The 27358-nt window shown below is 33.9% G+C and overlaps 4 protein-coding genes and 1 pseudogene across 7 annotated transcripts; 3 read left to right on the top strand and 2 right to left on the bottom strand.

Moving 5' to 3' along the window:
- The first annotated feature begins 651 nt into the window (after positions 1-651).
- Positions 652-1340, top strand: LOC106325557 (60S ribosomal protein L27-3-like). The gene has a single exon (XM_013763609.1). It carries the CDS (start codon positions 729-731, stop codon positions 1134-1136), a length of 408 nt encoding a protein of 135 aa, XP_013619063.1. The 5' UTR covers positions 652-728; the 3' UTR covers positions 1137-1340.
- Positions 1341-1636: 296 nt separating this feature from the next.
- LOC106325443 (mitochondrial aspartate-glutamate transporter AGC1) lies at positions 1637-4141 on the bottom strand. 2 transcript variants are annotated; one of them, XM_013763499.1, is made up of 7 exons: positions 3683-3799; positions 3520-3595; positions 3336-3431; positions 2363-2882; positions 2159-2294; positions 1859-2059; positions 1637-1773 (listed from the first exon to the last, which is right to left on the bottom strand). In XM_013763499.1, the coding sequence occupies exons 1-6, from the start codon at positions 3797-3799 to the stop codon at positions 1865-1867; spliced, it is 1140 nt and encodes a 379-aa protein (XP_013618953.1). In that variant the 3' UTR covers positions 1637-1773; positions 1859-1864. The 2 variants fall into 2 exon arrangements, with proteins under 2 accessions (XP_013618953.1, XP_013618946.1); XM_013763492.1 differs by adding an exon at positions 3905-4141 and having other exon boundaries at positions 1709-2059; positions 3683-3832.
- Positions 4142-4207: 66 nt separating this feature from the next.
- Positions 4208-7524, top strand: LOC106309980. 3 transcript variants are annotated; one of them, XM_013747164.1, is made up of 5 exons: positions 4208-4453; positions 4725-6575; positions 6652-6856; positions 6968-7152; positions 7229-7524. In XM_013747164.1, exons 2-5 carry the CDS (start codon positions 4736-4738, stop codon positions 7315-7317), a joined length of 2319 nt encoding a protein of 772 aa, XP_013602618.1. In that variant the 5' UTR covers positions 4208-4453; positions 4725-4735; the 3' UTR covers positions 7318-7524. The 3 variants fall into 3 exon arrangements, with proteins under 3 accessions (XP_013602618.1, XP_013602625.1, XP_013602633.1); XM_013747171.1 differs by having other exon boundaries at positions 4208-4459; positions 4727-6575; XM_013747179.1 differs by lacking the exon at positions 4208-4453 and adding an exon at positions 4517-4602 and having other exon boundaries at positions 4727-6575.
- A 9891-nt stretch (positions 7525-17415) lies between these two features.
- Positions 17416-19688, top strand: LOC106293073 (protein FRA10AC1). The gene is made up of 11 exons (XM_013728777.1): positions 17416-17528; positions 17611-17678; positions 17983-18064; positions 18229-18312; positions 18431-18470; positions 18559-18604; positions 18690-18748; positions 18837-18904; positions 19105-19188; positions 19269-19318; positions 19452-19688. The coding sequence occupies exons 1-11, from the start codon at positions 17473-17475 to the stop codon at positions 19556-19558; spliced, it is 744 nt and encodes a 247-aa protein (XP_013584231.1). The 5' UTR covers positions 17416-17472; the 3' UTR covers positions 19559-19688.
- On the bottom strand, positions 19638-22831 carry LOC106293170 (annotated as a pseudogene).
- Positions 22832-27358: the final 4527 nt, after the last annotated feature.

Here is a 27358-nt window from a genome sequence, read left to right as displayed (position 1 = left end):
TTGGGGGGGGGGGAGATTTAATCTTACTCATACTACTTTTTGGATGTGTGGAAGGCCAAACTACAACTTTACACTTAGTTGTAGTAATATTGTTAATTATGCCCAATTTGATTTCTCAAATATGCATGCTTTAAGCAGAAATGATTATTAGCAAATTTTGTAAATGATATACACTCATTCCTTAATTGAAATCAATTCAAGAACATTAAGGTGACGAAACCAGTGGTGGTAGTCCAGTGGCGCTTGAGGGAATAAATCCAATACGGCGAACCCTGGTTCGAACCCCGCTGGCCACACGGATATGGGCTATTGCTTTCGACTCATTTGAATGCCCAGCAGAGGATCTATCCGTGGACTGTACCTCCACCCGGGGGTTAGGTCTGTATCTTTAATAGACCCGGGTTTAACTCTTCTTTTTACAAAAAAAAAAAAACATTAAGGTGATGACAATTCCGTAAATGTTAGAATTGATACGATTTGTTGTGAGACGATAAAAGCACTAGAAACAAAACGAAAGGACGTATTATATGGGTAACATCAATATAGAGCCCAATGGGCCTAATAACCTCAATATAGGCTTTTTTACTGGGCTAGGGTTTTGTTTTCATTCTCGTTGAGTTTCTTTATCAACTATTAAACCTAGCATTTTCATTGAATCCGCCACTTGGTTTTTTTTTCAGCGGCGATAAACAAGACGAAGGAGAGGGATCTACACAAGTGAAGCAACAATGGTGAAGTTCTTGAAGCAGAACAAGGCAGTGATCCTCCTCCAAGGCCGATACGCCGGGAAGAAGGCGGTGATCATCCGTTCCTTCGACGACGGAAACCGCGAGCGTCCTTACGGGCACTGCCTCGTTGCCGGGCTCAAGAAGTACCCCAGCAAGGTCATCCGCAAGGACTCAGCGAAGAAGACGGCGAAGAAATCTAGGGTTAAGTGTTTCATCAAGGTCGTCAACTACCAGCATCTGATGCCTACGCGTTACACCCTCGATGTGGATCTCAAGGAAGTCGCGACCCTCGAGGCTCTGTCTTCAAAGGACAAGAAGGTCGCTGCTCTCAAGGAGGCTAAGGTTAAGCTCGAGGAGCGTTTCAAGACCGGGAAGAACAGATGGTTCTTTACCAAACTCAGGTTCTGAAGGAATCACTGTCGGAAGAAACATTCTGAGCTTATTTTGTTGTTTCATTTTCTTATCCAATATTTAAAACAGCGTATTATTGTTAGTTTCTATGGTTCATATGGAGAACAATGTGGATCCTTTTTTGGGTTGTGAAAGACTTTTGTTGGAAATTTCTGTTCTGGAGTTTGATTCTCTATTGCATTTTGATTACCTCTTTGCTTCCATTGAATGATTTTGCTTTGGATTTTGTGATAATTTGAGTATTAGTAATGACTACCTTACGCTTTGCTTAGTTTTGTAAGATTCAAGAGTTCCATTCTAAGTAGCTTTGATTAAAATCTCTGCTAGAAAATGATCGATCTTGCATTTCTTTAACAAAGTCGGAAAGTCTTTCAATCTGTAGTAAAATTGAAATTTTATCTAATTTTTTGTTCTTTTCACGATCTTGCGTAAAAACATGTTCAGTCACTAGTTCTGATAGGATTTATAAGTTTTTAAATCATTTTGAAACTGAACTATATGACAACCTGCACAAGCATTTCATTCTGAAGTTACTTGAATGTTAATGTTACATGCTCACAGCTCAAAAGAGTATAACTGGAAGCATAACACACAAATGTTCCACATTTTATTGCATAACAAAACGAAGGCTACACTACAAAAGAAAAAAAAAAAACTCAGGTATTGGTTTTCTTATCGAATTCAAGATGGATGGATAGGTAGATTGTGTGTGATGATACCTGTTATCACTTTGGGACCAATAAATCGACAGCTAAGTAATAGCTTCCGACGATAATGGTCGATGCAACAGAGCTTCTTGCCATCCTAATCCCAATTCCCCGGAACAATAAGTTTCTGTCTGTAGGATGGATTCCTGTCCATCTCTCCAATCTCTTTCCAGGTTTATTCCATTTCAGAAACTTCCTCTCTTTTGCTGTATACTGTCAAAAGCGAATAGAAACCAAACATAAAAGAAAATGAGATACAGATCATTTGTAAGATAATGTTTAAAAAGCTATGGATGGATCTTCTTTTTTAACCTTTGGCAGTATTACACACTGTGCACGTGTTCTTGCTGTGTCAAAGCTATGAGATGCTGCAGCTGCAATGGCACCAGAAAATCCAGCAGCAATGCTAACAGCTACCGGAGATAAAGGTCCGACTTCTTCTTCAGAACTGAAACTCAACAATCATTAAAAACAATCACTACACACTTAAATGATAAAACTAGTAGTTTAAATTACCTGGGGAGAGGATTCATTCCGACTGCTTTCCAACCGATCATTGCCTCGCGAAGAAACTGCCATGTTCCGAAGAACACTCCTCCGTAAAGACAATCTCTTATAAGACCTGAACGAAGATTTCTCCATAACGCTCTCACTCCTTCAAGTGATGCAACATCCATCGGTCTCTTAACATCCATGGCTGATGGTGGATTACCTGTTCCAGTCATCATCCATGGGTACTCTTGCAAAGCGGCTGTCATGTTTGGGTGTTTATGGTTCAACACGGATAACAGATTCACGGTTTGTGTCAACGACTTCATATCAAGAGCGTATCTTCTTAGCAGTTTGTTGATCATTGGTGAAATCACCGGTGCGGTTTCTGCAGCAGCTGCAACGTTTGGAGCCCGTGAAGCAGCAGTTACTTGTTGTCGGACTTTGATTAGCTCAAATGGAGAAGTCATCACTGTTTCTGCTGCACCTCCCACCATCCCCGCCAGAACAGCTTCACTGACTTGCACATAGTTATCACGTCGACCATCTGGAACAAGATGTGGTAAATTTCAACTACCAAGTTAATACTAGCAACTTTGTAAGGAACCAACTTTGAATGTAAAACCCATGAATGGATTTGAATACTGCTATATACTCAACATAATCTATGTGACAATAAAGTTCAACTCAACTGTGTTCTTGGGTTAAGAGTGAGAAGAGCTAGATGCAAAACCTAATCTTGATTCTCACACATTAGGGGGCAGAAAGGAGAAATGGGTCTGTGTAATTTGTAGAAAGCTGTAAGAATCTCATAGTGTAATGAAAGCAACCAAATTTTACTTGTAAATGCCATGAACGGATTTGAATACTGCTACATAATCTATGAACAAATGCAATACTCTCTTTAACAGACTGCGTTCTTGACAGAAGTTCAAGATGCAAAACCTACTCTTGAATCATACACATTAAGCATTAAAAGAGACATGGATCTGCGTAATACCTTTATAAAAAGCTGTGAGAATCTCATAGACACCGAACCTTGCACCAACACCTGAGATTCTTCCAAGAGTTAACCATCCAAGACCACTGTACAAACCTGCATTTGTGTTCAAAAAGACGGAACCAATCAAACAATACATCATTTTTGCCTGAAGCAACATTCAAAAGAATAACTTTTGCGAAACCTGAATAGCCAGAGAAGCGGAAAACTCTGTTGACGACTTGAGATGGGCTTAGTTTCTTACTGGGTCCTGAACCAACCTGCATTTTCAATTGCAGACATCAATCCCCCCCGGAGAGTTCAAAGCGATAGATGAAAAAGTTGGCGAAGAAGAAGAAGAAAGAAACCTGGATAATGGTTTTGATGGTATCTAGAGGGTAAGCGAGCGCAGTTCCTAGCGAGACAGAGGCCGATGCGGCGATAGCATGCGTCGCAAACTGATGATTCTCAATAAGCTTTTCCATTTCAAGGCTTCGATTGTGGCAACAATAACGATCCTGGAGACAAAAACGAGAGCGACGTCTAAGTGTTCGACGAAATTGGATTTAAGTATATCAAATTTTTATTACTTTTTCAGGGCAAGAAGAAGTTCTCCGACAGAAAGTATATTGGAGATCTAAGTACACAAAAACCTCATCTTCAACACTGTTCTACGTTGGAGAAGCAACGAGATCAGAGAAAACTAAGACGAGTACGAGTTTCCGATCCAAGTCGAAGAAGAAGACAAACGATGTCGTTTAGCAAGAAAAATACCCTAAAAATAAAACGACGGCGTTTTCGCAATTTAGGAATTAATAGAAAAAAAAAGAAACGGAAAACAAACTTTAGCAAAAATAAAAGAGTTTGGTAGATGGTATAAAGGACATCTCGTCTCATCATAAACCAGAAAAGCTGCCAAACCTATTTTCCCCCTTCGAACCCTAAACGGCCCGGCTCAAATTTCCCCAGACATTGCATCTCCTCCTCCGATTCTCTCCGCCTTTCCTCCGGTTTCGTCTTCTCCTCCTGATTCCACCTTCCTATTCTCCAGAACCGAAGTAATTGTACCGGAATCTCGCCTCTTTTTCCCGAAACCGATTCTCCGTAACCGGCCACAACCTGCAAACCAGAAAAAAAAAAAAAAGGTTCGTTTTGTTCCTTCTTCTTCTTACATCGGTTTTTGTCTTAATCCAAATTGTGTTATCTGGCCGGTGTTGCATGGGGAGGTTTTAGAATTCGTCTTTTGATTTGTGCAAATTCCAAAGCGGTTCTTGAAATATTCATCAGGGTTGTGATAGGATCTTTGTTATCTTCGTTACGTTTTTATTTTCTTAATTCCGGAAAAAGCTTTAATTTTCATTACCCATTAACAAAGTCTCTGCCTTTTGCTTTCTTCTTCCCATGAAACTCAGGCTTAACCAATGGAACCGGAGTTGGAACCTGTAGCTCTTACACCTCAGAAGCAAGACAATGCGTGGAAGCACTGTGAAATCTACAAATACGGCGACCGGCTCCAGATGAGGTGCCTCTACTGTCGCAAAATGTTCAAAGGCGGCGGTATCACGAGGGTCAAGGAGCATCTCGCTGGCATCAAGGGACAAGGCGTGATCTGTGACCAAGTCCCGGAAGATGTTAGGCTCTTCTTGCGACAGTGCATCGAAGGAACCGTGAGACGTCAGAGGAAGAGACGCCATTCCACCTCAGCTGAGCCTGAGTCTTTGCCTTTGCCTGCTTTGCCTCCTTGTGAAGCTGAGCCGATGATGATGGTGGTTCAGTCTGATGTCAACAACGGTTTCACCTCGCCGGAGAGTACTGATGTAGTCGTGCAAAACGAGGGCAGAACGAAGCAGAGGCCCTACAGGAGAAAGAAGGCTGCTTTTCTAGAGAATGGCAGTTCGAGCAACAACAATGGCTTGATTGGTACAGACATGGACACCAATTTGGTCCCCGTGGCGATTAGCAGCGTGAAGAACATTGTGCACCCAGCTTCTAAAGATAGGGAGAACGCCGTTCACATGGCGGTTGGACGGTTTCTGTTTGGTATCGGAGCTGATTTCGATGCGGTGAACTCTGCTAATCTCCAGCCGATGATCGATGCCATTGCCTCTGGAGGATACGGAGTGTCTGCACCAACGCACGATGACCTTCGAGGTTGGATACTGAAGAGTTGTGTAGAGGAAACAACTAGAGAAGTTGAAGATTGCAAAGCGATGTGGAAGAGGACAGGCTGTTCCGTTCTGGTCGAGGAGTTGAGCTCTGATCATAAGGGCCTTAAAGTCCTTAACTTTTTGGTTTACTGTCCTGAAAAGACGGTCTTCCTGAGATCCGTGGACGCGTCTGAGATATTATCTTGTCCTGATAAGTTGTTTGAGCTGCTAAGGGACGTGGTTGAAGAAGTTGGCAGTACACATGTCGTTCAAGTGATTACAAAGTCCGATGATCACTACGCTGCTGCTGGGAAGAAGCTGATGGGCGAGTATGGATCTCTGTATTGGGTTCCTTGCGCTGCACATTGCTTAGATAACATGCTGGACGAGTTCGGGAAGCTTGGCTGGATAAGCGAAACTATCGAACGTGCTCGAGCCATCACAAGATTCATATACAACCGTAGTGATGTTTTGAATATGATGTTGAAGTTCACTTGCGGCAATGATATAGTGGACCCATTTTTCAGCGCTTCCGCCACTTGTTTCGCTACGTTGGGTAGAATAGCTGAGCTCAAGTCCAACCTGCAGGCTATGGTTACTTCACCAGAGTGGAATGAAAGCGTGTATTTGAAAGAAGCAAGCGGATTGGCTATGACTGCTACCATCGATGATGAAGCCTTCTGGAAGGCGGTAGCTATGGTGAACGATTTGGTGGGTCCTCTTCTGCGGGTTTTGAAAATAGCTTGCTCTGAGAAGAGGCCTGGGATGGGGTATGTCTACGCAGCACTGTACCGAGCGAAGGAAGCGATCAAGAGAGATCTGGTTAACAAGGAGGATTACATGGTGTACTGGAGGACTATAGATCAGTGGTGGGAGCAGCAACAACATGTTCAGTTGTATGGTGCTGGTTTCTTTCTCAACCCCAAGTTCTTCTACACCGCCAGTGAAGAGATGCGTGGCGAGATGGTTCAGTTTCTGGTCGACTGCATCGAGAGGTTGGTTCCTGATAAGGATATTCAAGATAAGTTCAGCAAAGAGTTGAACTCTTACAAGAATGCTCTTGGAGTTTTTGGAAGGAACTTGGCTATCAGAGCTAGGGACACAATGCTTCCTGGTACTGTTTAATCTTACTTCTTGTGTATCTTTTCTGTTACTTGACTCTTTTTGACGTGGTTGGTTGGTTTCTTCAGCTGAGTGGTGGTCTACATATGGAGAAAGCTGCTTGAACCTCTCACGTTTTGCGATACGCATTCTCAGTCAGACGTGTAGCTCATCAGTTGGATGCAGGAGAAACCTGATACCGGTCGAGCAAATATACCAGTCAAAGAACTCCATTGAGCAAAAACGGCTCAGTGATCTTGTGTTTGTTCAGTACAACATGCGCCTCAAACAACTGTAAGTCACTTGATCTTTTTCCCCTTTGCAGCTAAAACATTTGTTTCCATGGACTTAAAAAAAAAAAAAAAGAAAGAAAGAATAGAGTTAACTGTTGTCTGTCACCTATAGGGAATCTGAAAGCGGAGATGAGACATTAGACCCGTTATCACACAGCAGGATGGATGTTCTTAAAGAATGGGTTTCGAGAGACGAAGCTTGTGTTGAGGAAAATGGAAGCTCGGACTGGAAGTCACTCGAGTCTGTTAAGAGGTCGCTTGTACCAGTGATGGATGAAACTGATAACTTGGGATCAGGTAAAAAAGATTTTACTCACACAATCTGATTTAGTAAGACTTGCGAGATGTTGAAATATAAGAATGGTGTGTACAGGTTTCGATGATCCAGAGATATTCAAGGTAGAAAAAGAAGTGAGAGATGAAGGCTACTTCACAAACACATCAGAGAAGGCATTCACGTGACCTCCCTCTTAAGACTTGATTATGGTTGGTTTAAGCCTCTTGTCGTCTCTTTGTAACTTTACCTCAGAAGAAGGTGTTTGTAGTCCTAGTTGTACTTTCAAAGTCTTTATCATTGGGAACATTCATTGTCCTATTATTATCTGGTTTCATAGAATTTGGGTGTTATTCTCTGTTTCTGTCCAAGATTTTTAAATTGTTTGACAAAATGATGCCAGTGTTCTATAAAAGTCAGAATGCCTAATCTCTCTAATAACTGATGGATTTTTCTTAGTTCTTGTCAATTTGTGATTAATATCAATCTATGAATATATAACGTATGATCCATCCGACAGAACAAGAGATGCTGCTACGTGACCAGAAAGACCTTTCCTCACCCAAGAGTAAAAGAAAAGTATGCCTGGCTCAACCATAGATGCTCAGTTTTAGATTCTGTGTATATGAAAAGGTTTCACGTTAGGAAATTGTTTTTTTTTTTAATTTCTTTAACTCTTGTCAAATCTCAAAGGGCAACTCTTCCGAATAGTCATTTTTAAGTTTTTGTCACAAAAATAGCTCTAAAAAAATGACCAAAATAATCATTTTCTATTTTGAAAATTTTAATAATTTTTTTTTAAAAAAAATTTGAAACTCTATCTCAGAACCCCAACCATTAACTCTAAACCCTAAATCTAGATTAGTTAATCATAGGGTAAAAATGTATTTTTACCCTTTAATAAAATTTTTTTTGGTCATTTTATTTTTTGAAGGCTATTTCTGTGACCAAAACTTTAAAATTATAATCCTAGGAAATTTCTCAATCTCAAATTATCATGATTATATTCCTCCACTTCGCGCAAAAATAATAAATCTAAGTATAACATTTTATTTTTTTTTAATTTTTTAAAGTTTATGTTAAAACACTATTATTATTATTATTATTTCAACTTTATCGATTTGGAAAAAAATTAAAATCATAAATATATTTTTATAGTTTTATTCCTTTTTAATTTGGTCTAAATTTTCACTTTGATTTTGTTTAAATCTCAGTAGAGTAAAGATTACATTTTATAAAAATAAATTTATAATATATTTAGTTTTTATTTATTTATTTTTAATATGTTTTTTATCACCTAGTTTTAAATATTTACATATTTAGATATATAAAATCTAATAATATAATATTTATACGTTATGCACATTAATAATAATTTTAAATATAATATTATTATTATTTTAAAAACTTTTAGTTTACATTTGAACATTATTATTTTTATATATTAACTTCATCAGTTCGGAAATAATAAAACCATAAAGTATTCTTTTTAGTCTTATTTCTTTCGATTTGCTTGAACTATTTCACTTTTATTTTATTTAACTTTCAATAGAATTAAGATTACATTTTATAAAATAAATTGTAATTATATTATATTGTATTTTTTTTAAATATGTCTAATATCAGCTAGTCTTAAATATGTCTATATTTAAATATGTAAACTCTAATTTTGTTTGTTTAGTTAGAATATATTAAACTAGTAAAATTCAATTTGTTAATTAATATAATGAACCGATAAATTTAAATAAAAGTTTAACATTTAGCTATAAATTTTTTTTTATTAGTGCTTTAGTTTGTATCTGTTGATGCACACTTACAACTAATTTTGATTATATATATATGATATATAAGTTGATGTGAAAAATATATTTGTAATTATATTTAGTTTATTTATTTTTATTTTTTTTGGCAACATTTAGTTTATTTTTTAATGTGTGGTATATATATAAATTTCATGGTGATATATGAGTTATTAAAATATTAAAATAGTTTAGCTAAAATAAATATTTATACAAAAATTACATTAATGTGATATATGAGTTACTAATCATTACCATATTTTAAAATATTTACCTAAAATATTAATTTTTATAAAAAAAAATTGCACATGTCATAATTAGGTTAATGCTATGTCATCATTTTCTAAAAGTCATGTCATCATTTTTGTTGAAACTAAATGTGGTGATTACACATATGCAAATTACTTCACAAATAATGTTTAGGAGATATTAGGCGTACACAATTAAGAGTATCCACATTAAATCTATTTTCTTAGTTATCGCATTGTTAACATATAACGCTAAAGTTCAAGGTTATCGATATTTACTAAAAAAATTATGAGCAAAAGTTTGTTTTTGCTAAATAATATTGTTAATTAATATATATGAAAAGATAATTAAAAATATGTATGTGATAGGAAACCATTACTATTCACTAATATTTATTTCAAATATATTGTACACATAGAACACATTCTTATTGTTTAATGTTGAAATCTGGTAATAGAAAACTTCAGTTATTCCTCCATGATCTTGTTATATATATTTTCTCATACATTTTTTATATTCAATATTCAAGTGAATATCAAAAAGTTCATTTTTACAATCTATATGTTTCAGTTGTAACTCTGTTTTTTTTAATTGTATTGTTTCTATCTTAATGTTTGGTTTAATTTAGAAGTTTAAACATTGATATCACGTCAAAATTTCGTATCTAATCTTTTTGTCAACTTTGTAAAGAAAAGAGAGTTACAACAATTTGATTAGTTTATAAACCTTTCTGTATGAGCATCTGAAATTTGATTATTTTTTGATTAGGAAGTCATGAAACAAATGAAAATCAATTTACTTTTTTTTTTTACAGAGAAACAATAAAATAACATACCAAAATCACAAAATAAAAAAATTAGTTCAAAATACTTGGCCTGAAGATATTTAAGATTTGGTGGCATATAAGAATCTACTGTAAGTTTGATTTTTAAAAGGTCCAAAAAATCATGTTGTTTACACTTCTTCAAAATATATCTGAAGTTCACTCCTAGTGTAGATCATTCGATAGATTAACATTTTCGTAGTCCCACTAAACTTCTACGGGTGGCCTTTTTTGCTGCAAAAACCAAAAACATAAAAGTTTAAGATGAGAGGTAACTAAATCCACCAATGGAATTGGACTATATCATATACCCATCATCTACAGCAACATTGCCTTCTTCTCTATGATTATCTAAAAGTTTAAACTTTTTATATCTATGTGCTTCAGTTGAGAATCTGATTCTTTGTTGTGTTTCTTCAACATTAATGTTTGATTTGATTTAAAATTTTAAACATAGATCTCACATTTTTAGTTTGCGACGAGTACAAAATTATAAAAAAAATCATGGTTTCTTAAAACTTTAAATTGTGTTTTGTTCCAATAGTCCAATTTAACATAAATCTATATTATAATAATTGGATTTTTGCTCATTCTTCAGCACGCCACGTTAGCGTTTTGTGGGTTCCATTTTTAACAAATGTGAAAAAGTGTTAAGCCCATGGCTCGAAGTCAGGTTATTGAGATATAAACATCAACATTTATACTACTAAGCTTAATGATACTTTGTACATTGATGGCCGAACCTAATATATATTATGAAGGTCGGAAGTCCATGCTTCTTCAGCTTCCTCTGAGGGTCGGGCCTACAACTATATTATGGGTTTCATTTTTAAATGGGATTCATCAATTTTGCAAAAATTATAGTTTTTCTATATTGTAAACTGTTGTCGTTTAACATGAGTTTGAATTCATTTCATCATTGTCTCAAACAAGTCTGAGTTACAGAGTTGCGCCGTGTATATGTTCGTAATATATTTTTTTTACCGGTGAACTCTTCATGTCCCCATCTTAAATCGCTAGATCATTAATGTTCCTGATTTGTATCCCCTCTGTAAACCCTATATATATGATTATCATCTTTGATGAACCTAATCTGTATCTCCACAAAACTCATTGATTCTTCTTACCTTTAACCATCTTCTAGAAAACGTTTCTCTCTGCCTCTCCAGTTCCTCAAACAGGTGTCCTGGCGTTCGTCACTCAACCTTCGAGTCTCTCCGTCTTGGTCGTAGTAGTCAGAGCATAGCCTCTGGCTTACTCCGCTTCTGGGATTCCCTGAACTTCAAGAAAGACAGGAAGTTTGTGGGAATCATGGTTCTCTTCCTTGATGAAAAGGTAAGTTAATCTTCGATCTATCACACGTATTTAACATAATTGTTTTAATTGATTTCTTGATTTTTTGTTGAATAATATTATTTTCAGATTCCATGATTCATGGGTTTACTCCCATCGGACGTGCTAATCATTATGTGCTAATCATTATATGCCATCTTTGAAAGCATATTCCATTGTAAAAATCGATCGTTTTAAGGTTGATATGTGCTCAAGCATGTACAAGATAACTGATCATCCATTCTTCATACGTTTCATCTCACTAACCAATATTGATGAAGTCATCACGGGTGCTTCTGAGATCAATCTCCAGTCAAGATTAGACTATTCGACAATCTCCAAGTGATTGCGAACACAAACCTAGAACTCCCAGGTATATTATGTTTCGATATCATAACTGATATTTAAACTCACATATGTGGTTGGGAAAAATCCGTTCTGTACAGGGCTCTGGCCTCACCAAAGAAACAACTCGAGTCGTTATCTGTCTCCTCATTGAACTGTAAGAAACAATCAACACATAATTCCATTTATATTACTGTCTATATTGTGCTAACATCAATAATCAAATTTATTTTCTACCCAAGATTTGTGGTCGTCTATTTATCTCCCTTACTTATCAATCTAATTTTACACAAATCTTTATTTTACAACTTAAAAAAACCATAATAGCCCAAACAATCAAAACACCAAAAAGTAGAATTCCAAAACAGACGAATCATTAATGATCACTTCTCTTTTTGTCTAATCCTACAAATAAACTTCACAACAGATATACCAAACCAATCAACTCAACTAAAACTGAAAAACACATACATTGAGCCAGCTAAACAAATACAAACTACACGGCCAACTATTTAACAATTTATAAACTTACTTTCGCAGATGCTTACGAAGAAGAAGAAGACGACAACCAAGATCAATGAAATTACCTAAACAAAAATGCAAAATAAATTAATAACTCTGATAAATACAACTAACAATGATTTTTGTTTACATATTACCCATCAAATAAAAGATAAACAAAAACAGCCATACCAGGAGATACAAGAGACAATCTCAACAGACACAAAGGCCGCAACAACATCTCCACCTGCTCACTCCTCTTGTCTTATGAAAATAGCTTACATGCTCAAGGTCAACATGTCAATGCTATTGTCTTCTTATGAGAAATACATATATTCGTTTAAAACCCATTAAGGCCCAAATATTAATTCACTCATTTTATAGTTATTTCTACAAGTCTTCATGTATTTGTTTTAAATGTCCGGTAAAACCAACAAGTTTAAAAATAAAGAAACATATAACCAACATAATAAGAATAAAAAAAATTATTACTTAATACACACAACTTACACAACTAAACTGGAGAAAAAATATCCAGAAACAAAATGTACTCTCAACAACCTTAATATAATTTATGTAATCTCAACAGTACAAGTAACAAATTAAAAAGACAAACAAACAATAAATTTCAGTGACACAGCAAGCAACACCACAAACTATATCAATCACATTACTAACACAGTTCAGTCTTTCATGAGTGGAGAACAGTGCATACACAGTTCGTCATCACAAATCTAACCTTATAACAATAAAAAACTTGAAAAACAATGATCAACCCAAAACGCAAAATTGACAGCTACAATAACCCTAACAAAATATTGAGATGAAACAAAAACTCTGACCAGAACCTCGCGCTTGCACGGAGGCAATGTCCTTAGTATATCTCAATATAACATTTAAATTCATTTTATGGCATTAAACACATTCACATTATTAAATGTTAATATAAGTGTAATAAAAATATTAAATATACATTAATTTTAGACGAATAAGACATAAGAGACATACACATATACGATGACATGATATGAACCATCATTTAAGAAGCGATAATAATGTGAAAACAAAACATTATATCATATATGGGTGGTTACTTTATTTTCATTTTGTTTTCAATGTATTCTCCTCTTAGAAGATCTGGTGTTTGACATGATTACAACAATGATGTTTGTCATATATAAGATGTGTATTACAGTATTGTAATACGAAACAAGACAACAACATGTCAATTCAAACTTAATCTAAAACCATATATTGCAGCTAGCGAAATAAATACAAGGGGATAAATGATAGAAAATGCTAGCAGATCGTTTGTTTTTTGGCTTGGTTCCGGTTCGGTTCTTTAGGTTTTCGATTTAATAAAGTCTATTTAACAAACTCAATCTAGTAATGTCATTACATAAATATTAGTAATGGAGAAGTGTTAAGAATGTGTATTCTAATATTTAGTATTGATAACTGATGTAATTACTCCAATTTACGGTTAACAATGAATTAATATATATATATATATATAATTTAATCAATTGATATATTTTTTAATATTAATCGATGTACATTGTATTAATATTTCACATGGTTGATAAATTTATACATATAAGAAATTGTAACTTTATATTCCAGTTAATTTATTATTAATGTAACACCAATATAATAATATAATCATAGATGATTAATAATGTGTTTTAACTAATATCGTATTTTCGAGTTATATATTGGTTTATTGCATATATGGTAATTTCTTATTCAAATTTTTTTTACCAACAGTATTAATATTTATAATATTTAGAATCAATGATCCAATTAGCTTGAAACTTAAAAAGGTAAATATGTGTCTTTTTGTTTAATATTCTTCCTTCTCATTTCCTCCATACAAGTTTGAACTCATCTCTTTTTTTTTCTGGAAAAAAAATTAACATGTTTTTAAGTTAGAAATTCTTTTTTCCTATTGTTCCCACCAACATCAACAAGTTGACACTTCATCCTCAAGCTTCCATTTTGTTTGCAACATTTCCTTCTAAAAAGCTTCCATGTAGTAGTTTAAACATTTTCAATTTTTTGAGAAAGCTCTTCAACCTCTAATTTCAGAAGGTTCAAAGCGCATGTCTTGGAAGCATAGACATTGATGATCTCAGCTTTCTCCACCTCAGGTTTCAACTTAACCACCTCATGTTCCTTCGGTGGACCGAAAAAATCATCTCCGAAATTGAAGGTTTCTACACCAAGATGGAGCTCCTCTTCACTAAAGTCACGAGCACTGCCAATGATGAAGCCGTAGAAAGATACGTGAAAAACAACCCCGGTCAGAAAAATGTTCCTTTATCCCTTAAGTTTTTTTATGTTAGCAAGTAACCAACATTAACGGTTTTGAAGGATTGGGTAGATCAGCGTAGTCTCTCAGGAACAAAATCCAACATGAGTCTGCTCGAGATGAGTGTAAGAAGTGGGTATTGAACAACTTCACATCGTAATAGTCTGTTGATTTTGTAAACCTATTAAATGATTTTGAAAATCTTTTAAATGATCTTGCAATCCCGTTAAATGATTTTGCTTGTTCCTAAGACTATCCACAATGGTTTTAAGGTTCAACACATTACTTTCATTTTTAACCCTCCACATCATCTTCTCTTTCTTCTACTTCATCATTACACACTACAATAGTTTTGTTTAATAAAAGCCTACACCTTATTTGATTAATTAATAATATATTTCCTTATCCAAATTAAATAAACTTAGTTTGAATTTAATGAAAAATTTAAAATGATAAATTGTTTTACTAAAAAAAAAATAATTTATTTATTTTATAATGAAATTATATTGAAATATCAAATATCTCTAGAAATCGATATGTGGCATTGGTGGTCTATATTTTATTTCTAGACTATGTACAATAAGCATGTTTAAAGTTTATTACAACAGTTGAATAGATTCAATGAGCCTGTTGAAAATTCAAATAAAATGATATGGATTGTTTTTTGTTGAATAAATTCAATAATTTGAAAGCGTATAATGTAAGGTTCATAATGTTGGATTGTTTTAATTTTAGCCACACACTTGAAAAAAAATAATCGAAAGTGAACAATCTTTTAAAAAAAAATTATATTAATAAATGTGCAATAATATCATTGGTTACTGAGATTTTATAAGTTTTATTACACTCTAATTATTTGAAATCATTTATCTTATATCAAATAATACTTTTAGTAAAAACAAATTATATAAAAATTAATAACTTTTTATTCTCTACAAATAGAAATTTGGTTCATTTCATTTGGACAAATTAAAAATATCTATTTTAACAATAGTATTATCATTATTTTCTTGGAAAATAGTCTTTTGTATCAAATGGATCAAAATATTTGTTGTGTCAAAAAATGAATTACAATTTATTTAAGTTTTAGTTATTATGATTTTTGAAAAATGTTTTCTAATTTTTTGTTCTACATTATAGAGGAGAAAATGATAAGATAAAAATGGTGGGGTATGTTGTTGAATTTTATTTAACAAAAACTATTGTAAGAGTAAAATTTGAATGAATGTTGAATGATTTTTTTTTTGTCATCAAATGTTGAATGTATATACGGAAGAAAGAGAAGATGATGTTTAGTGGTAAAAAGTATAAATTAGGTTGTTGTATAAATACAACCATTGTAGATAGTCTTAGACCACACACAATGGAGATGTTAAATTTGAGTTTCAACTGTTGAATGTTCAATAATGAGAGTGTTGAAAAGTTGAAGCATATCTACGTGAATTTCAATAGTTGAAAAAAAATTGTGGCTCCGTTTAGCCACGTGGCACAACTTGATTGGTTGTGCAAATTTGTTTTTTGATTTTTATCCCACTCAATAGCTCGATCTCATTTATTATATAATAAAAATTTAAAAAATAAAAATAAAAGTTATATCTAATGTCATTTTCATTATAATCAACTATATTAGAGTTTTAATTTTTTTTTGTTAAATAGATCTCAATAATAGCCCCTTCAATACCTAAAAATATTATTAGTATGTAGTTATTGTATTGTAAAAGGTAAAAAAATGTGAATTAAAAATAGTAGAGTGAGGTGTTCAATTTTATTAAATAAATTATTGTAAAGTTAAAAATGAGGTGGCGTTGAATAATTATGTGGAAAAGAGAGAAGATGATGTGGAATGATAAAAAAGAAAAAAAAAAATAGGGTGTTGAAATATATTGGGTGTTGAAACCGTTGTACATGGTCTTAAACTATATGTAGTGGAGATGTTTAAACTATTTGTGTTAATACTATATTTGATTCTGGTAGTTTTTCTACAATAATTAAAAACAATAAAATTTAACTAGCCGGAGGAGTATCCGTCCAACTTAGACAATTCCACTTACTTACGCAGGTATGTGCATATAAACCAAAAACCAAACTGAAACCAAACTAAAAAAACAAACTTAAAACCAAACCGATGTTCACAAATAACCAACCTTTACTATATCTCTAACCAAAAAATCCATACTGAACCAGAATTGAACCGAGAATACACTAAAAATATTATTTATATTTGATTTTGAAATTGCTAAATATTCTAAAAAATATTACTTAAAAACTAAATTATAAAAAAACAAATTACCCAAATATTTTTATATAACATATTTAAAATTATTCGAATTACCTGAAAACCAAATTGCATGAATAATTTTAATCCAAAATATGTAATTTTATCCAAATTACCTGATATTTAATCCGATAAAATCGAAAATCTATTTTTACATGAATTATCCATAATTATCTGAAAATGGAACCGAACCGGAACTGAATTAGAAACAAAATTTTAGTAGATACTAGCAGATTCCTAATATCGTTATCCGAACCAAACCAAAATAGAACCAAAATTTTCTAATAAACCGAATGGTTCTTAAATTTGTAAAAAAAAGAACCCGGAACTGGAACAAAACCAGAAACCAAACATGTTTACATATATGAGTTAATGTCATTACCATATAAAAAACTTTGCCAAAAATATTAATTTTTATAAAGAAAAAGTATATGTGATAATTAGATTAATGCACGTCATCATTTTTTTTTTGTCGAAATTGAATATGATGATGATACATATACAAATCAGATCACAGATCATGTTTAGCCAATGTTTAGGGATACGATGATCAACTAACTATGGAAAGTGAACTCTGGTCTGGTGTAGAAACCCCCTTATAACGTTTCCAAACCGAATCGAGTTGCCCAAATTAAATTTAAGCACAAAGGCCCATACATAGGCCAGCCTATTATAAAACGACCTAAAGGTTGACGACATCGGAGGATAATGGCTTCTTCGGCAACTATCAGATCTGAAATTTACGACCGAGAAGAACGCAAGCAGTTAATCTTCCTTCTCTATCTCTCCCTCACAATCGATTACGTCTTCTTAGTCTTTTGTTAATATCATTGGTCTCTTCTACAGGCAATACCAAGCGCACATTCGTGGCCTCAATGCTTATGAACGCCACAAGAAGTTCTTGAAAGACTACGGTACCCTCCTTTCTCCATGCGCTTGTCTTGTAGCTTCTTCGTATAAGGAGGTTTAAAGGGACAATGAATTGGGGGTAAATAAGAGAGCTTTTCTTTTTTATCCGAATCCATATTGTCCCAAAATCAAATCTTGGTTGATGAACAGTCTTCTCCTCTGAGCTTGGAAGGAGGCTACAGTCAGCCTTACATCTTCTTCTTTTTTTCTTAGTACCCTTTAAGAAAAGATCATTCCTTTTTGTTGCCTTGGAATAGCTACTAGTTGTGGAGTCTCATAGTATATTATTAAAGCCTATTTACTTTGCAGTTCGTTTCTATGGCAAGGACAAGCCGACAGAAGTCAAGCTCCCGCTTAAAACCGACCACGACACACTTAGAGAAGGATACCGGTATGGTGCACTCTTGTATAATGTTGTTTCTTGTTGAAACTCTCGCTTCTGTTTTCTTTGATTACAAAAAAATGGTTTCTTGCGTTTTGTTTTTGTATCTTCTCATCTCTTTGGAGACTTGTTTGTATGTTTACTCATGAAGTTTGGGGTTTTTACTTGCAAAGGTTTATACGTTCTGAAGAAGATGATTTGAACCCTTCTTGGGAGCAAAGGCTGGTGAAGCGATACTATGATAAGCTTTTTAAGGAGTATCCTTTACCACATTGAGCTGCTTAGATATAACTTATTCAAAGTTACAAGTACTTTTTTTGTTGTTGTGAGAGTGTTGATGAGTTCATGTCTTTTTATCTCCTTGACTGATTTAAGATACTGTATAGCTGACATGTCAAGATACAAGACTGGTCAGGTATAAAAATCTGATGTATGGATACTTCATCTCATCTTGTTTTCCTATAGTACTTTTTGTTCAGTTGGCTTATTCTGAATGTTTGTAGATGGGTTTAAGATGGAGAACGGAAAAGGAAGTAATGTCAGGCAAAGGTTTATATTACTAAAGATTCTAATTTTTTCATGGACGTATCTATGATAAGAGTTTTTGAGTTTAAATGCATTGCTTCTCTGTCAGGGCAGTTTATGTGTGGGAGCAAACAATGTCATGAAATAGAAGGGTTAGCGAGCTATGAGGCATGTATCTTTAGAAAATTTCTAAATGACTTCTTTTCGATGTCTCTGTGTGTGTCTGATTATCTCGTTAAGCTTGTTGAATTTGCAGGTGAATTTTTCTTATCACGAAGCTGGAGAACACAAACAAGCCCTTGTTAAACTCGTAACTTGTGAGAGGTACTAGAGTCACTCATTATACAGCCTGTTCATCTCTGTTTTTTATATTGATTATGAAGAAAAGTTTTGGTGGTGGTTTTGGAAATTAAGTACCTACGGCAATGATCAATACTTATTTTGTTTATATGCTTTTCTATACCACTTGCTTGGTCTCCAGTAAAGCTTGACAACCCTCTTTTCTATTTCTTTAATGTCACTAGATGTGCTGAGAAGCTTTACTACAAAAGAGGAAAGGATGCTGAAAGATCAGAGAGTAAAGAAAAGAAAAGGCAGAAACGTAAACGGTATTGATAATGAAATCAGTATCATATTACAACCTAAGGGTTATGGTTTTCTCTTGAGCTAAATATAATTTGGATCTCAGGAATCGATCAAGTAGTGAAGATGACATAGAGGAAGAGGAAAGGAGAAAAGGTGTGGAATTTACCAAGCTTGCTATATAATGTGTCTAGTCTATTGAAGGGAGGCTAGGTTCAGATTTTGTGATAGGTTATGGATTATAAAAATCTCAGAAGGGAATGAACAAAGTTGTCTTTCATAATGGCAGGAAAAAAGAACAAGTCCAAGCTGGAAGGTTGTGAGAGAGAAGGCAAGGATGATGAAAACTTCGACGAATTCATGGAAGGAATGTTTCCGGGGAAGGGTGATAATTAGAGTTTCAGAAGTTAAACCCTGTTTGTATCATAACCTAAGACTTAGTTTGGGACCATAACATCAATTACTTTTATTTTTATTTTAGTTTGGTGTTGATACCTAAGTATATACAACAATAGGACTTCTCACATTGTGTGTTCCATCCGACCAAACCAGAGATGCTGACACAATACCAGAAATTTGTGCAAGACTCTTGCCCGAGACGGTAACAGTGAAACTCTTCTTCTCCCAAGATGACTTAAAAGAGAGTGTCTGTGGCTCAACCGTGATACTGAGTTTAGGGTTCCCAGTCAGTTTTGCTTTGTAAGTGGATATATTTCTCCCAACGTTGGTTACCGTTCTTGAAAATGTGATATCTGAGGATGATGAAGAAGCTGAAACTTTGGCTGTCATTGAAGGGTAGTTGAGATTTCTCATGGTCAGCTTTGATTTCTCCGAACAAGTAAAGTCTCCACCGCCGAGAGTACTAATGCCTTTGGCTGAGTAGTCGAAAGAGCAGAGCATGTTTAAGTAATCCTCTTTGGCTATGTCGTAAACAAGCCCTGGATCAACTGCCACTGTAGGGTTAACATGTCCTGAACCGTATGCAAACTCACCTTCTGCATTTTTTGAAGCGTTCATTGCCCAAGCTGCAACAAAACCAAAAAGAACCGATTCGGGTGTCACATCACTTGCATTATTTCTTCAGGGAAATATATTGATAATTACCAGTAGTCATGATAGCAGATTTGACAGCAGAAGCAGACCAATCAGGATGGAATGTCTTGACATATGCAGCTACACCAGCGACATGAGGGCAAGCCATAGATGTTCCAGACATGAAATAGTAGTCCACGCTTTGTCCAGGAAGTGCAGTTTGACCCAATGGTGAATATGCTGCTAAGATATTCACTCCTGGAGCTGTTATATCAGGCTGCATACATATTCACCTTTTAATGTCCAACAAATGTAGATTTACGACACAAAGTTATGTGAAATTTGTATCGAGTGGTACCTTCAAAATGTCGCTAAAGAGAGTGTTTGGACCACGAGAAGAGTAGGAAGCAACAATCGGAGCATTGTTGTCTTTAACCGTCTCAGTCTTCAGTATAGTTCCTTGTGGGTTTCTATGTTAATGAATATCCGCAAGTGTTAACTATCTTCAAAAGAGTCTAATCACAGAAAGTTATATAGAAAAGATTCTTACGGTGAGGTGAGAACGTAAGATCTGAATGCATCATAGTTGGTATCATCTAAGGTTGTGACCGGAATTGGACCAAGACCAGGACTATCAACATCTGTTACATGAAGGATAACTCCAACAGCTCCCATTGATTTAGGTTCCATAACATTATCTGGAACATCGCACACAACGATCTTTCCCTGCACTGTGTTCAGGCAACCACTGGCGCAACCCCTAAGCATAGGATACACATATAAATAAAAGAAGAGATTTTCATTAACGGTAAAGTTCCATCTAGTTCTTGAGTCGCAAGTTAGGGTCAATCCTTGAATTACAAGTTACCTCGCTAGCTCCTCTGTGCAGTTATTTGAAGCAGTTTTTCCATACGCCAATTGGTACTTCTTTCCCTTTAAGTCAAAGTCATTGATCGATCTTCCCTGTATTCATACTTTAGTCAGCCATGACTAATGATGGCTAGTGGCTACAATCACATTCATACACAGTCGGTCCTGGACATATGTAAGTGAGACACTGATCTATGGTTCCTAAAGTTTTATGGTTAATAATATATAAGCATAAACCCAAAAATTTCAACAAAAAAAATTTATTACAATTTTAAGTTTTTACTAAATTGTCTATACTCCCTAAAATGTAAAGACCAACCTGCATTCATAGACCAATTGAATAAATTAAGAAAAGAGAATCAATTCTTACATGAAGCGTCTTGCCATCTCCATTAACCACATCAGTAACAAATCTTCGATCAGTTGTACCTGCAGCCACGGATATGAGCCATGGTGCAAGGTTAGACGCTAGTCCAAGTTTAGAACCGTCATTCCCGACAGCTACTGTGGTAACAATCCCTTTGGTCATGGCATGAAATGATCCAATAGCGATAGGGTCAACATCGACTTTAGTAACACCTCCTCCCATGGAAATGGTTATAACATCGACTCCATCGGCTATAGCATCATCAAACGCAGCTAAAATACCTTCTGCGTTGCAACCTGCTGGCTCGCAAACTTTGTAAACGGCAACTCTACCTAGAGGCACACCACCTCTAGCCGTTCCTTTGGCCACACCGTTTACACTCACTCCTTTTACTTTGTTTCCAGCTGCTGTTGAAGCCGTGTGTGACCCGTGACCATCATCATCTCTCGCCGAGTCTTGAACATAGTGTCGTGCTCCAATCACCTTTCTGTAGAATTTGGATTAGGGTTAGTTAATCTCTCATTCAATCCTTGCTTTGCACGCAAGAAACTTGGAGAAGAGGTTAGAAAATGTTGTTAACTTGTTGCATGTGTAGTTAGTTCCTCCAGCGCAAGTTCCTTTCCATTTTTTTGGTATAGGGCCAATGCCTTCGTCTGAAAAGCTCTTGGATTCAGGCCATATTCCTCCGTCTATTACACCAACTATTGTATTGGTCTCCACCTCAGGAACTTGCTTGCTCTTGTCACCAAGTCCCATGAACTCGTAAGACCTTGTCGTAAGAAGCTTATAAAAGGTGCTTGGGAATACCGAAACCACACCTTCCATGCCTTCACAGATATCACACATAACATTATCAACACTGAAATAGCCATAATAGTGAGTTAAATAATCTTTTTTCTTTAATATATAAACATATATCTCACCGGCAAGGTTGTCTCTTTCAGATTCAGTGAGTTTGGCTGCAAAACCGTTGAAACTTCTTCCATAATTTCTGACCAAAGAATCTTCTACGGAGCTGCATAACAAAAGAGAAAATAAAGACAAGTAATAAACGATGACGTTTACAATAAATGATAGGGCTGACAGAGTCTTAAACCTTGATTTGACAACTTCTTGACAGAGCCGGTCTTGGAGGGAAGCCAATAAAGCTTGTGCTTCCAGCCACCAAATATTATCATCCTAAACGACCACATTTGAACAGAAAGTTCTTAGTAGCCCAGCGGTTGGGTGGTTGTTGTAACCTGTTACAGGTTGCGGGTTCGAGGGACTTCAGCCACATTTTTTAAATTGGCTTCTAGCCATATAATAACTAGGACCGGCTCTGCTTCTTGAAGGATATTATGATGGTGAGACATAGGAGTGTAAGAAGCTTTTGAAGGAAGAGCTCCCATGTAAACAATATATACCTGCGTCAAACAAAATGCTATAACGATGAATAGGCTAATACAAAAAAAACATAGATAGTTAAATATGGTAACGAGACATATATATAACAGCAATGGCTTGCCTTTCTATCATCCTCAATAGCTGTAGGAAGCTGACAAAGGCTCATGAGAAGAACCGAGGAAAGATAGAGGATCAAGCCAAGGGAAGCCATTATCGAGACGTTTATAATTTGCCAATATAATGAGTTCTCAATAGGTGAAGTGTGAATATATATATATACATGCATGTATTACATATATGTTATCCAGATTTATGTATTTGATTATGAATTGATATCTATTTCATTTTATGGCCACTTATTTGAGGGGGAAATTTGATTGATTAGTGTTTTCATTTTTTCTTAAAGAAAATCTTTTACTGCTTTTTTAGTAAATCTAGATTTCTATACGTATTTTTATATATAATGAGTTATCCATTTTTTTTATTTTGTAATGATCTTTAATTTAAAACACAATACTAGTTACACAGAATTTTGGCTAGTATTATAAAACAATATCTCATTCTTAGTCTCTCACAAAATTACCTACAGGTTTTATTTTAAATGGGATAATACCATTATAATTTAGATTGGTAAGGAAATGAATCTTGTGTATGTCCAAAAATGAATCTTCTGTTTAAGAAGATTATGATATATTTTTATTAATTTCATTGAGATATATTGTTATTAATTGCAGGGTGACTTGGAAAAATGACCCAAATTTTTGGTCAAATGTATAGAATATTTGCTCTTTTTCACCTTACCATATTTTGCTATTTTTATCCTATATCATCTATAACATATCAACTATTTTTTGGTGTAGTATAGTATAAAATAACAACAAATCAAGTCATTTAGGAAAATATCATTTTGTCTATTTTTTCGACAACAAACAGATATTTCAAATAATTTTTTTATTAACGGGATAATATCATTACAATATATCTTTTGTTAACTTACTAAAAAAACAAGGAATCTATACCTGTAAGAAAATAATTTATAGTGTTAAAGAAATGAATCTTCCATTACTATGGCGTGATTGGTAGTTGCTGTAGGTGTTGTCTAAAGCTCTATTTATTTCTAAAACACCAAATTCAGAGCAATCAAGCTTTAAATCAAATTCAGAACAATCAAGCTTTAATTTTTTTTTGAAACCACAGCTCCTGAAATAACCTACAGCTGTACAAGTGCTCTGCAGAGCCAAATATCCACAGCAATTTTTTAGTGCTTTCCATAAAATTCTACAGCAATAAAATCTAAAGGCACAACAAAAAGTCTACAGATTTTTTTCTACAGCAAAATTTTTAAAGCTATAGCCCTTACCAATCAGACCCTATACTTTTCTCAATTGCGTTTGGATATATTGTATTAATTTCAGGGTGACCTACAAAAATAACTTAATTTTTTGTCAAGCATAAGACTAATAATTTTTTCACCTCACTATATTTTGCCATTTTCAACCTATATCATCTCTAACATATCATGCTACTTAAGAAAACCACCTCATTTTGTGTAATGTTTTCACGAAACCCAAAAGTGTCTCAAATAGCTTAAACACCTTTAATTATTTAAGTAAATACCATCACCATTAATTTTGCCAATTACTATGAACAACCAAAATTGATGCTCTAAATTCTTATAATCTATTTGTGGACTCTTCTTCTCTCATTCTTTACACACACAACTCCATTATCTTCTATTTTTCTTTAATTTCATTCAAAAACCTCTCAACCTTTTGTTTTTCAAAATCATATTTTCCTTAAACTCATCAAGTTTGAGTTTGATGATTTTTGGTTATTAGCGACTAAGTATCTTTCATTCAGCTGAAATTAAAAATGACAAGTGCTTGAAGAAGCTAAACATGGACTCTCACCTGAACTAAATAACTATTAACTTAATGTTACTTCTTTTCAGATATGTATCGCGAAAGCAGATTTCGAATAAATTTTTTTCCTCCGGAAATATTTCACGTCAAGTATCAAGATAAACATGTACGTTTGTTTTGTAATTGACCATTTTGTGTTCAATGAAGATTTCACATGAAATTGCTATTTATCCTTTGTAAACATAAAAAAATCGAGTAGACTTCTTGCAAAGTCTCTGTTACAACGGATTAATTTTGCATATGACCAAAATTTTGAGTTTTTGACAGCAGATTTCAGGAGAAGTCTTCTGAATCGAGACTACACATGAATTTTCTTTAGTTGCCACATGAAATCTCCACTTTGTCAAAATAAGTCAGCTCATGTTATTTTTTTTGTTTAACAAAAATGTCAAAATATTTAACTCAAAAAATAAAAATCAAATAGAAGACTTCGTGTGAAATCTTCTATTTAAAAATAGAGCATACTTCAGCCAAAACCTTCTGTTAGTTTATTTTGAAATTTTAGTCTAATACAAAACTAATCCCTAGTCTTGAGAGCAGTCTTCACATGAAATATTACATTTTCAGATTTTATGTAAAGTCTGATATGATAAAGTCAATTATTGTCGGTTGCAAAAATAACCTGTCATTTTCGCATATACTTCATTTGAATTCTACTCCGGAAAGTCTAATTCTGGTTTGGTCAATTACAAACGTAACATGATTATCATATCATAATTCATATAAAGACTGTTCAAGTAGATATATTTAATAAGTTTCCTCGAGTAAGTATTCATTGTATATTTTGGTAAATTTTCATTTTCTTAAGTCTCCTCGAGCAGCCTTTGAAATAATTCTTCCTTTTTTTATTTTGTAAATTTTCATTTTCTTCATATTCATAACGAATTTTTAGAATTGGTTTGTTCCTTCATGTATGTGTGTTTGTGAATTGTCTTTCTTATTAATAAATTTTACAAGTTAATAAGTTAATTTTATGGAATAGTCATATTTCTTATTTCGTTAGACTTTTAGCTAATGAACGGATATTTCGTTTGAAGTCTACTAAATATTTACGGAGCAGACTTCGTGTGACGACTGTTTGATAATCTTAGTTATACATTACAAGGATGAAAGATAAGATTTTTTCTATGTATAAGGTGATTTCCAAAATAAAGTCTGAGTCCCAATTACGAATCATCTTGATTAAATAATACATTTCAAATGATAAAATTTGAAAGTAACTGCCAATGTCGCGATTAAATATGAGAAAATTAAATTTGTGTTCCTTGATAAATAATCATCTTTTGTTTATCTATTCAATTGATTATTATCCTTCTTACTTTAACTATGAGAAATTTAAATTTGTGTTCCTTGACAAATTATTATCTCTTGTTTATCTACTCAATTGATTATTATCCTTCTTACTTTATGATCTTGATTAGGATTTTTAAACATTTGGATGAAACATATAAAGTTAATGTTTAGTAGTAGCCTAAAAAGTTACAAGTCAATATTATAAAAACACAAATACAAGTTAAATTCAAAATAATTTATAATCAAATATTTATAATGAGAATTTGTTAAAAAAAATTGATGTTAAAATATTTTGGTGGAGTTTGCTATATTGTCCATAATCTTGATGACTTAGATAAATTATCCTGGTGAATTCTGCAAATAAATAATGCTAATGAAGTATATTTCGGGTTCAAGTCTAAATTTTTTGATGACCTGATATATATATATAAAACAAAAACACAATAACAAACTTGGAAAATTGCTAAAAATACTATTTTCAAAGTACCACTTTTCATGTTTGCACTAACCACTTTTACCTTCATCTTTAATGAAGGGTAAAAGACATTTATAACGTTTTGATTACTTTTGAGAGAAAAAAACATACGGTTAACTAATCTAAACTTAAAACATCAACTCTAAATCCTAAACCATGAACTCTAAACCCTAAACCATGAAACATCAACTCTAAACCCTAAACCCTGAAACATCAACTCTAAACCTTAAACCCTAAAACTTCAAATCTAAACCCAAACCCTAAACGTAAACTCTAAACCCTAAATCTAAACTTAAAACATCAACTTTAAACCCTAAATCATCAACTCTAAACCATAAACCATGAAACATCAACTCTAAACCCTAAACCCCGAAACATCAACTCTAAACCCTAAACTCTAAGCCTTCAAATTAAAACCCTAAAACATCAACTCTAAACCCTAAACGTAAACCCTAAACCTTATATTTTTCTGAAATTCGAACCCTAAACCCTAAAACCCTAAACCTTCAAATCTAAACCCTAAAACATCAACTCTAAACCCTAAACGTAAACCCTAACCCCTAAATCTTCAAATCTAAACCCTAAAACATCAACTCTAGGGTTTTAGGGTTTAGGGTTTAGGATTTAGGGTTAAGAATTTAGGGTTTAGGGTTTAGAGTTGAAGTTTAGGGTTTAGGGTTTACAGTTGATGTTTTAGGGTTTAGGGTTAATTTATAGGGTTTAGGGTTTAGAGTTTACTTTTTAGGGTTTAGGGTTTAGGATTTAGGGTTAAGAATTTAGGGTTTAGGGTTTAGAGTTGAAGTTTAGGGTTTAGGGTTTACAGTTGATGTTTTAGGGTTTAGGGTTAATTT

The sequence above is a fragment of the Brassica oleracea genome, chromosome C1, assembly GCF_000695525.1.
Source record: "Brassica oleracea var. oleracea cultivar TO1000 chromosome C1, BOL, whole genome shotgun sequence".
In the NCBI taxonomy this organism is placed as follows: Eukaryota; Viridiplantae; Streptophyta; class Magnoliopsida; order Brassicales; family Brassicaceae; genus Brassica; species Brassica oleracea.
Note: the sequence above shows the minus strand (reverse complement) of the source record. Positions and strands in the feature narration are given on the sequence as shown.